This window comes from Sander lucioperca, chromosome 15, assembly GCF_008315115.2.
Source record: "Sander lucioperca isolate FBNREF2018 chromosome 15, SLUC_FBN_1.2, whole genome shotgun sequence".
In the NCBI taxonomy this organism is placed as follows: Eukaryota; Metazoa; Chordata; class Actinopteri; order Perciformes; family Percidae; genus Sander; species Sander lucioperca.
The window spans coordinates 8,475,145-8,493,615 of NC_050187.1; the positions used below are offsets into that span (position 1 = coordinate 8,475,145).

At 40.1% G+C, this 18,471-nt stretch overlaps 1 protein-coding gene across 1 annotated transcript in view; it reads left to right on the forward strand.

Moving 5' to 3' along the window:
• The window catches only part of LOC116047883 (B-cadherin-like), a 68,342-nt gene extending 51,002 nt beyond the window's left edge, over positions 1 to 17,340 (forward strand). The window contains exons 6-18 of the mRNA XM_031296908.2: positions 443 to 598; positions 1,387 to 1,531; positions 2,136 to 2,308; positions 6,940 to 7,068; positions 9,587 to 9,772; positions 9,962 to 10,206; positions 11,751 to 11,893; positions 12,054 to 12,145; positions 12,428 to 12,560; positions 13,581 to 13,796; positions 14,401 to 14,531; positions 15,792 to 15,935; positions 16,290 to 17,340. Coding sequence (XP_031152768.1) covers positions 443 to 598; positions 1,387 to 1,531; positions 2,136 to 2,308; positions 6,940 to 7,068; positions 9,587 to 9,772; positions 9,962 to 10,206; positions 11,751 to 11,893; positions 12,054 to 12,145; positions 12,428 to 12,560; positions 13,581 to 13,796; positions 14,401 to 14,531; positions 15,792 to 15,935; positions 16,290 to 16,505 — 2,109 coding nt within the window. The 3' untranslated portion in view covers positions 16,506 to 17,340. The remainder of the gene's footprint in view (positions 1 to 442; positions 599 to 1,386; positions 1,532 to 2,135; positions 2,309 to 6,939; positions 7,069 to 9,586; positions 9,773 to 9,961; positions 10,207 to 11,750; positions 11,894 to 12,053; positions 12,146 to 12,427; positions 12,561 to 13,580; positions 13,797 to 14,400; positions 14,532 to 15,791; positions 15,936 to 16,289) is intronic.
• Positions 17,341 to 18,471: the final 1,131 nt, after the last annotated feature.

An 18,471-nucleotide genomic window follows, 5' to 3' on the forward strand; every position in this document is an offset into this window, starting at 1 on the left:
TTCTGTTATCAGGATAAATCAAAATGTAAGATGTAATTGTGATAATGAAAGAGCATAGTTGTTCTCAGGTGCATCATGGCTAATATGATGAAACGACATTGTTATCCAGATATCACAACATAATTGACTTGTGATCTTAATAACAGATGTAGAATATTGTAACCAGGCGACTGTACCTCAAAAATGTAAATAGCCACGTTTTGGCTAAATCAGATTGATCAACCAACACCCCCCCTCATGTGACGTATCAGTCTTTACCCTATCAGCTCACTACTCTAAACGACCTGGCGTAACAAGTATAATTCAAATACTTTTGCAAATAAATAAAAATGTAATTGAATTGCATTGCTTTCTTACTGTAGTGACAATTGTTTAACAATATTGTAACTATTGTTGTAGTAAGTGAGAATGGTATAACTCAGGCCTGTTGTGTTTTATCCAGATCCGTTCTAATGCAGATAAAGTAAAGAAGATCTTTTACAGCATCACTGGTCCAGGAGCTGATCAGCCTCCTGTTGGCCTTTTCACCATGGACAGAAACAATGGTACTCTGTATATCACACAACCACTGGACAGAGAGAAACAAGACAGCTACATGGTAGGCATCTTCTCTGGTGTTAGCTTTATACATACCCTTTTTTATGATCAGACAGGTAGTCATCTGAACACACTTTGTACTCAATTTCCCTTCAGAATTCATTAGTTTTAAATCTGAATTAAACATGAAAGAGCTATATATTACTCCAAACTAGTTATACTAATCAGCACAATCACAGGTGTTTATTCAGAACATTAGTCAATGTTCCAGCTTGACTTTAAAGCTATACTTTGCAAAAACATGGGTGATTTTAATTCATGTAATTCAAAAATCTAATTTTCACACTTGAAAAGCAAATGTCCAAAGAAGCCACACCTGCAAGATAATACATTTTTCTGCTGCCCTACCATGCTTTGTATGTTCCAAAAAGTCAAATTTGCTTCAATATGGCAAAAGGCCTTTTTGTGTTACACATCTGTGCTCATCATACATGGGAATTCTCTAATCTTGACTAATTGTCTTGCATATCTCGGTCATGTTTAAATTTCCCTCAGTTTATTGAACATCAAAATGCCAGGATTATTGTTATATCACATTGAAGTATCACCTGTACAAAACCAAACTTTATGTACGTTTGAAGGCTTTCACTCTTAAGTAAAAAAAAAAAAAAACTACATCAACTGACGACGAATGATGGTGACACTATGACCACACCTTTCATGTTTTGGTCAATAACAGGGTTTCTTGAATCGGTATGCATCTATTGTATTTTCCATGCCCGATCATCTACATGAAATATTCTTGCATGTATGTATTATTATAATACAAATATGTTTATTCCTATGCAGTTTCAAGCCCATGCTGTAGCAGAAGGTTCAGGAAATGCTGAGGCCCCTATGGATATTACAGTGAAAGTAATTGACCAGAATGACAACAAACCTACCTTTAATCAAAGCACCTTTCTGGGAGAAGTTCCTGAGGCCTCACCAAAAGGTACCATCAGTGGATCTCATTTAAGCCTGAAAAAGATGTATGTCAGTGTTCAAAAGTATGTTTCACTTTTACAAGACAAAAAAGCAGGATAGCACTTTTACGGTTTGACTTTATACTTTGATATAGTAAAATCCAAGACCTTCTCTAACACCTTGTGGAAAATACTACTCAGTGGATGTGCTGGTGCTGAATGGGACTTTTTCTAATGTAACCTGTTAAAACACAAAATATTCTGTATAACGATACCAGTTGAAACAAATGTTTTGCGGTCCTCTCACTTTAATGATCCTATGTTCTTGACTTGCTATAGCTGTACAGTGGAATAAGACATAGAGGGGGGAAAAAACAAGTTTGAACAGATCTTCCAGTTGAAAGTATATAGGTCTAGGCAGGTGCCAATGTTGTGTCCAGAACACAAGCACACTAATTAAGCTAAAGCTCATGGCAGATGGCAAAATCAAAAACAACTTTGTCATGTTGGTCATTCCTCTCATCTAGTAGTCTAAATATATGGCCCAGCTTTATTTTCTCCTTTTGAATGTTGTGCTCTGAATACTTTGTGGAGTCTGTACTTAATTTTCACTTCTGACTTCCCTCTCTCCAGGTTTTGAGGTGATTAAGGTTGTGGCCACAGATGCTGACCAGCCAAATACTGACAACTCAGATATCCGCTATCGTCTGATGAGCCAGGACCCACAGTTGCCCAGTGACTTCATGTTTGTTATCAACCCAGTCACAGGAGTCATCAGAGTCAGTGTCGGTGGCCTAGACAGAGAGGTAAGACTTTTTAAACAAATATCACTAGTGTTTGCTTGCTTTCATGCTACTGAAATGATCCCCATTCCAAAAAAAGTGCTCTACATAGGAAAACGGTGTAATAGTACATATGTTGTAGCGGTATGAAGCTACTGATTAAGCTCTCATACAGTTGATCATGGGAACTGTCATGGAGTGATCTTCACAGGTAGGGGTGGAAAAATCTATACATATTAGAGCTGTCAATCTTCCTCGATAATACCATTCAAATTTCATTTTTTTTTTTTATATATTCTAATAATATTCGAATATTTAATGCTCAAATGCAGCCTGTTATTATGTACTACACTTCTCAGGCTTATGCATTGTCAATGCCACTATAAGCATGTGGTGGTTGTTGTTACACATTATGTCCACTAGAGGGACTTCCAACATTAGTCTGGCCTTGAAGGGGACCTGAGTCATGGCGCATTTAGGCTGAATCTCATTTCTCTGTCTTACCCCCTTACAATATCGACATTGATGTATTTGGTCAAAAATATCTTTATCGTAACCCTACAGCTCTAGTTCCAACTACACATGAATACAAGATGAAAAGAGTTGCGAGCACACGAGGCAACCATGCGCCATGGACCGCAGGTTTTCTACTCCGCTCCCATTGCCAACAGCTGTTTGCTGTCAGTGCAGCCGTTCTTTCTCACTGCACACAGTCACACACATTTTCAACCCAGTGGTATGTTTTTTTCCCCCAGACGCAAGTGGTTTCATTAGCTGCTAGTGTCCCTTCAATCCTATGGTTAAAGATCGCGGCTAGCTAGCTACACTTTCGGCATAACTAGAGTATATTTTTTTGTAACTTACATTTTTATTGAGTTTTCACATGCATATAGACAAAACAATACTGCAAATAAGGAACAAATTAAAATAACAACAGTAATAACACTAACAAACTGTCTGGAGATGATCCACTATTCAGTCCACTATTCTACTTTTCCCAGTTCTTTTCAAATCCATTCTCTTTGACTCTCAAAAGGTATGTCAATTTTTCCATAACAAAGATTTCCTGGACAATTTCCAACCACTGGTTCTGTTTTGGGATATTAACATAACATTTCATATCCCAAACATTTTTTACAACTAAATTAACATTTTGCCAGTATGTCCTCATTTTTGTACAGTTCCAGAAGATGTGTGCATGGTCTGCTTCCACACTCCCACACAGTCTCCAGCAGTTTTGTTGTATAGCGAGTTGCCTAGATTTTATTTTTGGTGTTATAAAATAGCGAGTTAGGTTTTTCCAGCAGAACTCCCTCCATATTAATGAATTTGTAGATGTACATTGTGTCTCGCACATGTGATACCATTCCTCCTCTTGTATTTGGATCTTTAGTTCTGTTTCCCATTTTGCTTTTATATAGAGTGTTGATTCCCCCCTTCTCTCACCCAAAGCTTGATAGAAAGCAGAGATGGGCCGAGACCCCTTCTGTTTGTATGAATCCATAATGACTCCAATCACCTTATTTATAGTTTCAACTGGCCTTATCTCTTTTGTGAAATAATCTCTTAACTGCATGTATCTATAGAAATCTTTGTTTTCGAGACCGTACTTTGTCTTTAGATCTTGGAAGCTTAGAAATTCTCCACCTGCTGAAACTGTACATATTGCTGTCATACCTTTTTGTGCCCATTCTTTGAATACTGGATCATACGTCCCTGGCTTAAACTTTGAATCGTACGCGAACCACCTCAGAGTGCACATATCCCTCTTAAGTTTGTATTTTCTTACTACAATGCTCCATATTTCTAGTGTAAATGCTACTATTGGGTTCATAGAATGTCTCAAGGCACCTATCAAATGTTTATCCCCCACCAATATCTGGGTCTGATAGCCCTGTATTTCCCTCTCCATTTCTTTCCATTTAGACTCATAGTCAGGTCTACACCAACAGGCCAGAGGTCTAAGTTGAGCTGCATAAAAATATTCTGTAAGGTTAGGCAAAGCCATTCCCCCTTTACTTTTAGGTAGTTGAAGTGTCTTAAATTTGATTCTTGGTTTTTTACTATTCCAAATGAATCTAGAAATCATCTTGTCCCAGGCTATAAATTTGTTTTGGGGGATATTAATTGGAAGAGCTTGAAATAAATATAACAATTTAGGTAGAATATTCATTTTGACCGTCTGTATTCTAGCACTGAAGTTTAATGGAAGGTTAGAACACCTTTCAATATCTTTTTGAATGTTTTTATCGATTTCACTATAATTGTTTTCAAACATGTCGGTAAGTGTTTTAGTCAGAGTTACACCACAGCCCGGTCTCACGACAGTTCGTGTAAATGTCACGTTATTTGAATCTATTGATTCGTGTTCACGGGGACGTTTTTCTTGATTTTTTCGTGGTGGCCAGCACGAAAATGTGAAGTAATGTATTTTAATGGGAAGCATATTTCGTGTCCACAGCACGAAAATGTTAGGGAGTAATATAAAAAGCCGAAAATCCGCGTAGGGAGGTTTGTCGGGGTGGTGGATGGGTCAAACAACACAGGACTTTCACCTGGGCGAGCGGGGATCGCGTCCGGCGTGTGGCGCTTTGTTTCCCGGGGATAGTGGCGCTTTGTTTCCCAGGGATGGCGTCTTTTGTCCCGCGTGTGGGGCTTTGTTTCCCGGGGATCGCGTGGCGTTTTGTCCCGTGTGTTATTGTGGCGCGCCCCCCGTCCCCCGCGGCCGTCTCCCAGCGCGTAAGGCGCCCTTTCCCCGTTGGGTTTCTCCTAAACCCAACCTCCGCCATCCCGTTATTGTGGCGCGTCCCCCGTGGCCGTGTCCCGGCGCGTAAGACGCCCTTTCCCCGTTGGGTTTCTCTTAAACCCAACCTCCGCCATTCCGTTATTGTGGCGTGTCCCCAGCGGGCCGCCTTGCGGCCGCTTCCTAGCTTATGGAGCATCATTTTCGGCCGTTTCCCAGCCGTCTCCCGGCGTTTATTGTGGTGCGTCCCCAGCGGGCCGCCTCCCGGCTTATGGAGCATCATTTTCGGCCGTTTCCCAGCCATCTCCCGGCATTTATTGTGGCGCGTCCCCAGCGGGCCGCCTTGCAGCCGCCTCCCAGCTTATGGAGCGTCATTTTCGGCCGTTTCCCAGCCGTCTCCCGGCGTCCTTTCCCCGAGAAAATAACGTGACATTTACACGTAAAAAAAACGAGAAAAACGTCCCAGTGAACACGATTCAATAGATTCAAATAACGTGACATTTACACGAACTGCCAAAAGACTGGGTTGTACACCAAGATACTTCATTGTTTTAGAATTCCATTTTAAATTATATGCCTCTCTTATTTGTCGGGATGGAGAATAATTTAATGAGAGAATTTGTATTTTTGATAACTAGAGTATATTTAAAGTTTGAATTTCGTCACGCCACTTATATGACAGCTACCCCAAGGTCTTACAAAGCTAACACTTGTGTCCGAATTTAATGCATTTTTGTGAATTTCAGAGGTCTAGGAGGAGCCTAGTTAGCTCTCATTAATAGAGCTCCATCCAGCCACAGGCTTTATCAATGAGACTCGCAATCGTTTGTTTAAATAACTCAACACACATATCCATTATAAGATTAACTGGAACCTGTGGTAAGAGATTGTGGGCGTAACAAGCTCGCTGACCGCGCTCTCACTCACACACACCAGCCATTTAGCAGGAAGAGGGGAGGGAGAACAGCGAGCTGCAGGCCCTGGAGCTCTGTCAGGGCAGCGGCGTTTGGTAGTCCAGTAACCCAGAAACGGTGACTTTGCGCGGGTATGGACCACCGTCGGCTGCCGGCCGTGACGGAGCTCCATCTAGCTCACAGCAGGCCGGGGTCTGTGAAGGAGGACAGGCCGGGCAGCGAGGCAGCAACCCAGGCAGCACTGGCCGCTGAACTTTGACACACAGTCGGACAAAATTTGCAATTAGCCATCAATTTTCGTAAAACGGCCTATATGTCTAACATATGTACAACAAGGCGTTGTCATGGAGATGTTACACCATCTAAAAATGCAAACTGCCAGAGAAAATGTTACCGTCGTCCTCAAAGCGGCTGCTTCCAAGAGATTGACAGGAGAGTGTGATTACCGGACAGAAAAACAGAATGATGGGATGCCCATTATCGGAGCAGTCATTTAGCTGATGGCTTTGGAAATATTTACCATTACTTTTAAATGTGACACTTTCATTTAAAGATATTGAAAACATTTTATTTAAAAGATGTTAACAGCCTGCCTTGTTTTATTCAATGTGTTTTTATTAAAATTATTTTCAAATAAAATAATTTTCTTTATGAAAACAATATTTGGCTTTTAAGTATCCAAAAATGTCTTGGTCTTGAAAAAGGGGGATCAGCTTATATTCGGACCAATACTGTACTTTCATATCACTGTCTGCAACCACTTTAAAAGCACACTTACTTCTTTTCTTAGCAGAAGGCAATTTCTAAAGCAAAAGGACTTGAGAAGGTGTAATCATACATCACACCAGCTGAGGCTAGTGGAAATTTCATTAGTTTTGCAGCTATATCAGCTATATGAAGTGTCTTAAAGGATTCTGCTCCAACTGAGTCTGTAAAATGACAGAAAAATATTTAAGCCATTAGTTGATGATTTAAACATAGTGTGTCTTTTCTAACAGAAATACCCCAAATACACTCTGGTGGTACAAGCAGCAGACAGGGTGGGAGAAGGAATGACTGCAGAAGCGAAAGTAATCCTTACTGTCACAGATTGTAATGACAATGCTCCGGCCTTCACTCAGCCGTCGGTAAGTACAACATACTTTTGACTGGAAATTCGCTGTTCGCTAAATACTCCTCAGAGCCGCAGTTCTCCAAGCATAGCTTAGCAACCATAACTAGGCATAGCAGATCTGTCAAGCTTCAGAGTTCTCACCATGCTGAAGCAGCGTCCATGGGGCTGAAGGAAACTATATCAGTGTTGTTGTCAATTTTTGTAGTGACTTTAACCCTCCTGTTGTCCTCGGGTGAAATTTGACCCCTTTTAAAAATGTCTATATCAGAAATATGGGTTTCTTTTTAACCAAATTACCACAAAAAAAGGATGGAACGCTCTTTGCAAATATATGTAAGGGGCACTTATAAAGTAAAGTGCTGCCTTTCTAAGGAACTTTTCAAAAGAGGAGAAGATACCAAAATAGTTTACTCAGAACATATAGCCGGCATTTATTAAACATCAATTATCCAACAGTATGACCTTGTTCCTCTTTTCTTTTGTAATGTCCTTTTAGTTGTGGAAATCAGTATTTCTCTTAGTTTTCAACCCTTTTTCTACATCAGTTGAGAAAAAAAAAAACAGAAAAATAAAATGTCCTCAGAGCTCTGATGAAATAACCCCAAAATAATAAACCAAAGTCCATCTACCCGGGTAGTATGTTAAAAGAAGAAACGATGAGTAGAAGCAGTCCGTGTTGCAGGCAAGATGATCGTCCACTCCTTCTGCTCCTCTGCCTTGTGTGTCCAATGGCGAACCCGTCCAATGGAACTCTCTCACTCTCAAATCATGCATAAAAAAAAAACAACCTGCAGGGCAATATTCAATTATTCTCTCAATAACTACCAGATCTGGGAATATAACTCTTATTCATGAATTGTAGTAGCTTAAATTCTTATTTTCACTACTGTTACGTCCTTAAGCTAGGGGTATCAGGACATAAACATAAAACCAGATGTAATTGGTATTTGAAAGGAAATTTATTTTAATAGGGCAAATGACAAACAGTGCTCAAACAAAAGGACAAGTGGGCCGATGGGTGCTGCGGAAAACAAAAACAGAATATAACAAAAGGAGATCTTCAAAAGGAAGACTATTTCTAAATCTAAATGAAAACGAAAGATTAAACAAAACACCTCTCTAACTTAAATACTTGGTTAAACACAAAACAGTACTCACAGCACCCCTGATCCTAGTGTGACTAAAACAACACAAATTGACTACGTGCAGGAAGGATATCAGTTTTTAGATCTTACTCCTAGGCCCACGTCCTCACACTCTCAAACAGTTTCTCTACAAAGTCTGGTCTGGCAGCTGCCCTCAGCTGCAAACAATTAGGCTCTTTAAGCTGGAGTTGATTGACTCCTCTCGATTGGCCAGTCAGGTGGTGGCCTTCCACACAAATCAGCAGCTCCCTTCTCCAGGCACTGGGCGGGGCTTTCCTGGTCCATCCAATCAGCAGCACGGGATGGCACAGCCTGCTTTGCATCTCATATCATTCTCCATTATACCACACACGAGGGTATTGCCGGCAGCCGTAACAACTACACACATGAAACTCAAGCACTAGCATACCAAGTAGTAACATAGCATGGAATAACACTTCAAATCATTAAACTCATGTTCAACTCCGATTGGTTTTTTAACTTACACAGTACACATAAATACATTTGCACACAATGCATTAAACAACTGAATTAACAGCAAAAACATAGAAAAATAGAGATAACTTTGCGTGCTTGACTCAGTAAACACATCTATCACGCTATGTATGCTAGTGACACAACTGACGAACACGTGTAAAACACTCACCGGAGAAAAAGAATAGAATTAAATAAACTTGTCATAAGTTCAACCCTTTTTCTCTGCTTTTCCTTCCTTAGAAGTAGATTTGGTGGCTTCAGCTCACTATCGTTCCGTTGCTTTTTTTTTTTTTCTTCTTCTCTCTAAAAATCAGTGTAGCAGTTTTTTCCCCCTATGCAGCGCCATCACTGCCACCTACTGGACAAATATGGTGTGCAAAGAAAATATAACTACAAGTAATCAAGAATACATTAATATAATAATATTAAACTAGAAATAACCTAATCCTATTTGTAGGCTATTTTCGAGTGGGTTACATATAATTGATCACTTTCATCGAATTTCGGGTGAAAATTGAAATGGTTTCAAATCAGTATCCTGACTAAACTCATCCACTCAACATACGTTCCTCTGATCTTTGCTATTAGTCAATAATTCATAATTTCTGTTTTTTTAACTGAAATATTAGGTATAATTGCATATAAATGAGGTTTATTGACCATGAATTCCAAAAAGTAGTGTAAAACTAGTGGTAGTAAGTTGATGTTAGTGAAAACTAAAAGTTTCGAAAAAACGTTTTGGGGTTAAGGGTTAAAGTTGACTATGTATGAACCGCCAGTTCATTTTCTTTTAACGCTGCATTTCACGTTTGAAACTTTCACTCTAAAAAGTTGCAGATCATTAAATTTAAGGTTTCAAAAAATTGTTGAACAAGCAACACTTTTAACACATCCCTTGCATTCTCCCAGTATACGGCAGCAGTTGATGAAAATAAAGTCGACGCTCAGATCTTAACAATGTCAGTAACGGACGGTGACGAACCACATTCCCCAGCCTGGAACGCCAAGTTCACGATTGTCAGTGGTGATCCTGGAGGACTTTTTACCGTGAAAACAGGAAGTAACAAACAAGAAGGAATCATTTCTACTGCCAAGGTAGGATGTAAACTAATAATTCTCAGATAAGCCGCAATATTAAAGTTGAGAGATATTAATACTTTTTTTTTTAATTGATTGTTTTTCAGCGACCTATTGTCAATTTATAAGATAATCGCTTTTATGTATTTAAGTAAAAAGTGGGCGTTTTAGTTTTACAGCAGTATGCTTTTCCTTCCATCCAACCAGGGTCTTGACTTTGAGAAGAGCAGCACACACACTTTGTTGGTTGCAGTGGAGAATGAGATTCCTTTTGCTGTTCCACTGCCCACTGCCACCGCCACAGTGGTGGTGACTGTGCAGGATGTCAATGAAGCTCCAGTCTTTGATCCAGTACAGAAGCTTGTGGTAAAACGCGAGGACCTTCCCGTTGACAATATTGTGGTGCAGTACACCGCTTCTGACCCAGACACTGCGCGCACACAGACTGTCATGTAAGTTCAAACTCTGATGTTCCTTATTTTCAGCTTGTATTTAAACACAATATTATCATGCTAGAGAAAATTAGATTGAGAAATTTGTTACTTTAGGTGACACCTTTAATTCTTTAACGCCAGGCATCAATAAGTGCATTCATCACTAAAATGTCTTAGCCTGCAGATGGTGACTGTATTACTCAAGATAAAATGTAAGAGTAGCTGAGATTTTAGTGAATGTGATAAAGCTTATTTAAAGGCTGCAGCTCTATCAGTTTGTAATTTTCAGTACATCCTAGGTCAACACTTAGTAGACTTAGTGATAGTACCAGGCCTGGGCAGTATATTGACTTTTTAAGATATATCCATATCTTTTCAAACAAGATATAGAATGGGACAATACCATTTTTATATTGTTAGAGTTTGATGTTGCGTTACTTAACCCATTTCTTCTGTAAATCTGTGCCTGTGTTGCATCTCTCCTCTCACACTCTCCTGGCAACCCCATCCCCACTCGCTCACATGCTCTCCTGCAACATGGAAGGAGATGCAGTTCCTCACGGGGATTTCTCTAAAATACGTTTACGTCATTATTTGAAGCTTTGGCCAGGTTTAACATGAAAATCCGGCATTGTAACTAGAGTTGTCAGCATTAACACGTTAATCACGATGAGATTAAAGACAGAGCATAATGTGTTATAATTCTGTTTATCGCGTGTACCAAAGATTCTTTATTATACACGTCACTGGTGCTGTTACCAAACAATCTTTGCTACGAAGAATCGCTACGCTCTAGAATCTTTGGCTGCTACTATTTTGACCCTTTGAGGCACCTTTACTTGTTGTCAAGCTGCCACAGACACTTCCTACCTCCTGTGCAGCCTTTGGAGATGATCAACACAGTTCTAAATGGCGTGTTTTAATAAAAAAAAAAAAACTCCTGGACGGCTCCGCCGACCAGTCAAAAGCAATATGCACCTGAAAGCGCTTGCTAAATGGGTGGCAACTAACTGCAGACCATCTTAACATCTTGTGCGTGCACTTTTGCTGTATAATTTATTTTGACATTTTTAAAAGCAAGCTTAAGGCAAGCTATATTTCTGAAGACATTGATTGTGTTACCTCAGTCTTGTTGCACATCTTTTGATTTGAAATAATCAAATAAATCTAAAAGTCAAGTTCATAAAGTACCTTTGCATTCATTTGATTCCCAATCAAGATACACTGGTAAGAATTGGTTTACATTGATGATACAGTGCAAAATAATAGAATTTTAATCATGTGATAAAACATGCGATTAATCGTGATTAACTATTGAAATTCAGCGATTAATCGTGATTAAGAAAAACTTAATCGTTTGACAGCCCTAATTCTAACATTATAAATATGACAGAAAATACAGAAAAAACATATTAAGTCACCTTTAAGTAATAGAAATTAAAGTGTAGACCGTATTTACTACATGTTAACCGGTGTTACTCAAGTGATCTGATCCAATCTGTTGTATTCTGGTCGCTTGCATAGCATTTACATCTGTCTGTGGTTATCTTGTTTATGTCCAGGTATAAAATAATTAGTGACCCTGCTGGCTGGCTGAACATGGCCAAAGCGACAGGCCTGATTACAGTAAAAAGTCTCATGGACAGAGAGTCTACCTTCGTCAAGGACAACAAATACACAGCACTCATTGGTGCATATGACAACGGTAGGTGGGAGGCAAATCTCAAACTTGTACATGCTTATCTGGTTTTCTACACTGCTTTAGGGCCAAAACGTTTGGGCTTTATCTTACTGTGATGTTTTAGCTTCTATATAATTTTCAGTTGTTCTCCTGATGTATGTGTATATGTCTGTCACCTCACCAGATGAAGTCCCAGCTACAGGAACTGGTACTCTAATAATCCACCTCGAAGATGTCAATGACAATGCACCCACTGTTGAGGAACGTGCAATCAAGGTGAGTCTCTCTCTGAAAACCATTCTCAGTTTCACGTGGTTTATACAGTAATGAAAATATAGTTAGGAATATTTTTTTTCCTTTTCTGCCTATAGGTTCTCCTAAATCCTACAAACTGGTCCTTTTTTATTTTTTAAAGCAATTTCAATACAGAAACATTTTAAATTGACATTTTGGGTGCAGAACTTTTGATGGTAGGGGTTTTAAAATATATCACACAAAAGCCACTGTTGTGCAGTAATGAGTAAACAAAGACTTAAGTCTGACATTCTGTTTTCCCAGGTGTGTAACAAACAATCAGCTCAACAGCTGCTGACGGTAACCGATAAAGACGGACCAGGCTTTGGTGCTCCATACAGCGTCTCTTTACAGGGCATGGCAGCAAAGAACTGGACCGCTAGGATGAACGAATCCAGTATGTTGTGTGTGTGTGTGAATGGTATTTAGTGCCTGTACTGTAAAAGCGCTTTGAGTAGTCGTTAAGACTACAAAAGCGTTAAATAAATGCAATCCATTACTACTGCCATCAAATAGCCAGTTTCAGGAGAAACGTATAGGTCATTTCTAGGGGGAAAAAAAATTTAAGTTTTAAAAGGCCAGCAGACAAAAAACAATTAGGTCAAGAAAGAGGTTAAAAAAAATGTTCACTGTTGAGACCTGAAATTTTTCCACGTTGTTTTTTGCTGTTCTGTTCAGCTGGCCAAAAAGTCAAAGTTTATATATAAGGTAGTCCATTCTCCCAGGCTAGTTAGTAAGTAAGCTCCACACATTTCAGGTTGTTTCAGGTACTGGGTCAGAGATGCTTTAGTTTAGGTATAAGAGATTGTTTGCTGATATTTGAATGATTGGAGTTTATTGGGGAGGCGATACACAGCATGAGAGTAAGCAATGTCTTAGGAAAACACCTTAGTGAAAATGAGCCCCTCATGCAATGCATTTACAATGAAGCTAGTTTGTTTAGGCCAAGATATGCTTTAACAGTGTTTTCCACAAGTTGAGAATTTACTTGTGGTGGTGGGTGGCGTGGGATGTGATGGCACGGCATGCCATCACGTTCAGTAATTAACTAGTCAAATAAAGGTTTATAATCTATTCTCTTTGCTACTACCAACGTTGTACTAACGTAAGCCTGGCTACCTGGCCTGAAGTGAATTGTTAGCGCTGTGACATGCCCGCGAGTTCACGAGGGGCAGGGGCTGGAGGCCACTGGTCTGTGTGCTATAAAATTACATCGTTGATTGGGGGGGGGGAATTGTAATTCGGATTTTATCTAGGGTATCAATCTACCTGGGCGGGGAGCCCGAGTAGAAATATTGTTTTACTTTTCTGTGAAAGCGTTTATGTGAAATCATTGTTGGAATTAGACAAAATTACAAACTTAAACGGCACATCAACTGCACAGGGGCTATAATGGTAATTTTCCTCTTTGTTGCAGAAACGGGCATCATCCTGAATTTAGCCACAGAGCTAGCCAGTGGAGAGTACACTGTGGTCCTGAGGGTTACAGACAACCAGGGCCTGGGGCAGGACAGCACGGTGCAGGCCACAGTGTGTGACTGCGCTGGGGAAGAAGTGTTATGCAAAGGGCGTGTGGCAGGCATTGACCTGCCTGTAATCCTGGGAATACTTGGAGGCATCCTGTTGCTGCTCAGTAAGTCTGATATTTGATTTACGTTGTATATGTAAAGATGCTTATGCTTTCTCTGCGATGTAGGAGGTGGTTGGACTTGTAATAGTCTATATCCTCGACGTTCCACTTCCGGGATTGCTCCCTTGCCAACGGAGATTCCTCTAGATTTCAATCATTTAGGCTGGATGTCCGTCACCTTCCGCTTCCTTTGTGTTGGCATTTTAAACTCCAGTCGATTTGAGGACTATGGTTAACCTTTTCTCAGATCTCTGCAGGGTAAATCCAGACAGCAAGCTAGACTATCTGTCCAGCTGAGTTTTCTGTTGCATGACTAAAACAACTTTTGAACGTACACGTTGCACCAAAACAAGTTTCTTCCCGAGGCTATTTTGCAGAGGCGCTGTTGCTCCCTACGGCGCTTAGCGCCACCCAAGACGATTGGGATTGGTTTAAAGAAATGCCAATAAACCAGAGCATGTTTTTCTCCCATCCTGGAATGCTGTGTGGACTCGCCAGACCCTCTTCCACAGCGCCGCGGTGGAGGAAGTTCTGGCAAAGTGAGACTAGACTTGTGATGACTTAATCATGGGTGTGTTGTATTAAGCTTTGTGCTCTGTATGTTCAGTGCTGGTGTTGCTGCTGCTGCTATTTGCAAGACGGAGAAGAGGAGAAAAGAAGGAACCTCTACTGCAAGACGACGATATCAGAGACAACATTTATTACTATGATGAAGAGGGAGGGGGGGAAGACGATCAGGTAAATTATGACTGAGATTTGGAATAATTTCTTCCTGACAGGGCTCAATCAGGTGGGCATCATATGGTTACTTAAAATAATCAAGGAGGTACATCAAAGTCAGAAACAGAAAGCATTGACTACATGTCTCTGGCAGTCACTGCTAAGCAGCGCTGCTGTCAGGCACCTAGTTAAAATTAATAGAAAGACGTTCACCAGCCAGACTGTTTTCAAACATCTGTAGCTTATCAGTTCTCTGATCAGGTGTTTTTTTTAGTGATAGCGCCACATCTTTTTACACATTTTCTGGAGGAAAACCCAGTGGAAGTTGAGTCAAGTGATTAGGGCCAGGTGATAATTCAATATGATCCTACTTTAGTAAAATTGTATCACAACTCTTTTTGCAAACATTTAAATTACCTGATTAACATTGTGCGCAGCAGTTCATTGTTTTAGGTAGTTGAAGTGGAGCTGATTTTAAAGTGCCCATATTATGAAAAAATCACTTTTTCTGGGATTTGGGGTGTTATGTTGTGTCTCTGGTGCTTCCACACACATACAAACTTTGAAAAAAATCCATCCATGCTGTTTAGAGTGAGATACGGTTTCTGAATGTGTCCTGCCTTCAGTCTCTGGGTGAGCTGTTCAAAATCGGCACGGCTTGTGACGTCACAAGCCGAAACGAGCAGGCTAACCGCAACCATTAGCTCGTAGCATGCTAATGCTAACGCTAGCATGCTACCTCGTTCTCAATAGCAAAGCACTGCTACAACACACACAAGTTCACCATAATCTACAAAAGAACTACTTAAATGTGCACCCTCATTTAGAAGTCTCCCAGCTAATCCTGCCTTGTAACTGACCGAAGTTGTAGAAACAGCCTGTCTTTTACTGTCTATGGAGCTAGCTAGCTGACATGATCTACATCTGAGCTACTGCACATGTGCAGTGCAATCAAAGATAGTACAGAAGAAGAAGAAGAAAAGAGGTCTCACTCTGTAGCTAAAACAGAGACCAGCTGAAAAGAGGATCTGCAGCAGTGAGAGAGAGCACTGCAGTACAACAAAAATATGGTGTTTTTTGAAAATTAAACCATGTAAACCTATTCTGGTACAACCTTAAAATACAATTATGAACCTGAAAATGAGCATAATATGGCTGCTTTAATGCAAAATATTGATCTGCTACATTACATGTGTTGTATAAATGTACAAATGGATGTTTTAGTTAAAATAAAGATGCTGTATCTTATGTGTGAAACCCTACATATGTCGCCATCAGGACTTTGATCTGAGTGTTCTCCACCGTGGTTTGGACAACCGGCCCGAAGTGTTCAGAAACGACGTATTGCCGAACTTCATGCCGGCTCCTCAGTACCGGCCTCACCCCGCCAACCCAGAGGAAATTGGCAACTTCATTGATGATGTGAGTCAAACATTCGAGAGATCATACAAACCTATTCAAATCTGACATTGTTAGAATAGGTAATTTATTACTGCTGTAATAAATTGTTTTTAAGGGGGGGTAAACACATTTGTTTGAAATCACAAATCACATTGGTCAACACAATCTTCAACATTATTCAATTCAAACCTCATGGGGCTCCTTTTGATTTCCAATTGTTTATGGTCCTGTTTGTTCGTCATGGCATGATTTTTTAAATATGGTTTTTGGTACTTGTCGCATCATCCTCTCTCCCCATCTTTTCTGACTTGATTCTGCTGTATAAAAAAAATACAAAAAGTATGTCAAATAACATATATCCTCTGCTCCTCTCAGAACCTGAAGGCAGCCGACAACGACCCAACAGCACCTCCCTATGACTCTCTGCTGGTGTTTGATTATGAAGGGGGTGGCTCTGATGCAGGAAGCCTCTCCTCTCTGAACTCATCGAGCAGCGGAGACCAGGACTACAACTGCCTCAATGAGTGGGGACCCCGCTTCAAGAAACTGGCAGACATGTACGGAGGAGGAGAAGATGATGACTTGCTGTAAATGTACCAAAGATCAAATAATTTGGATAGGCAGATGCACATATGGCTGAATGTATGTTAGATTGATTTAAACATGGACTGATAAAGGACTGCATCCCAGTGAAAGTATAGTACAGCTAGTAAGCCCAAAAGATGGGTTTTATTCTGTTTGTGGGTATTGACTGTTTATTGTTGTCTGTACAGTCCTGTTAGCAATAACAGGCACTGCTCAGAAGCCAAAGGATGAGTTTTTTTTTTTTATAAATGAGTTCCCCATTTTGAATGGTTAAGCTCTGTCTTTTAGATATCTGTTTAAATCTAGGCTGGCGACTGTGTTTTCTCTTTATTTTCTGTTCATTGAGTCTTGGAGCCAAATTATCTGGCTCATGGTTGATTTATGAATTTTGTGCAGATATTTCAGCCGGTGTTGTAGCTTACTGGGTGACACTGGATACATATACAGATGCTTGCAGTTGCACTGGTAACATTTGTTATTTTGGCAATGTACGGTACTTTACACTCTTTCTGTTTTTGTGTGTGTTTTGTACTACTACTTCAGTTAAATTGCATTGTTTTGTATTTCTGTTTGAGGAATGAAATTACAAATGATTAAGGGGAATTCTAGTTAGCCAGCCAACACTACATCACCCTTTGAGGCTGTAGTCAATGAGGTATCAATAAATGCTTTTTTTAAAATGTTGAATTGGTTGTTGTTGAAATGTTAAGTGTCTGCTTAGTTGACCTCTTTATCACATTGTATGTCTAAATGCTTTTTTGGCGCTACCTCCAATGGTACTTTATTACGAACGCTTTGTTAATTTTGATTTTTTTTTTTATGAAGTTACTCTTAATACAATGTGTTTGTGACTGGTCTTTTATTTAATTAAGGGACCGTTTGGTATTCATGGAATGGACCACCGGAGGAAAATAGGGGAGGGTCATGTCTTTTTATTCTTTGTTGAGGGGAGGCTTACCCAACATTTTTTAGCCTAGGGGGGGGGGTGGGGGGGGGCACCCAACTTTTGTATTCATGAAAACAGCCAAATTTCAAAGTGGCTTCCATGTAGCTCTTAGTCTCGGCCCTCCTTCGCTAATAGATGGGTCTGACCCATGAGTTTGCTGGGGGGCAGGGGGAGCACTGTCCCCTGGTGGCTGAAACGGGTAATTGCATTGTATAAAAAATGAGTGGAATAATTACATCTGGCATGACCAGATATTTTATAAATATCTTAAATAACACAAAACTAAATGGTGGTAGATAATACATCAGATTTCATACACTGCTTTAGTAAAACAAATGGCTGACAATGGGAGCAGCAGGATGCAAAAAACGAAAATTACTGTTGCGCTAGTCTGGACGTCTTGCCGTGCCAACTTTGCAATAAAGGTTTCCTAAATGCCATGTATATAAATGTGATGTCAGCTTACTAATTGATTGCGGGCTTTGTGTAGATTTGGACTTTTATACTTTATTCCACTTTGTTTAAACGGGGAAGTGGAGAGGCCTCGTTCACCTGTTTGGAGCTGGCTGGTGAATGTGACACTCGTATAGGCCTTGCTGTATACACCGTGACCCTTTTTGTGGATCTACTGATCGCTGTGGATTACTTTTTTTTCCGTGTCATTGGATTGCGGAAAAATACAGATCTTTTTTCTCAACGTGTCTTAACGTTATGGTGTGACTGCGCTTCGTTTCTGCGTTTGGATAGGCATCTCAACAGACTGTAGGTCGAACACTGATTGTTCACTGTTACATTTTAGTTGAATTTAAGTGTCGGGGCATTCCGCCACCGTTCTCTAGTGCGTTCCAAAACAGCCGTGCCGCGATTGGATTTCATAAGGGCGAATTGCTAAATTGTTACAATGTAATTTAAAATCTGCTTTAAAAATAAACATATGTTTTGGAATATAATGTTCAGCTTCGGCAGCTTTACCTATGTGCTAAATATACGACTGAGGAAGCCTAGTGACGAGTCCATAGCAACCAG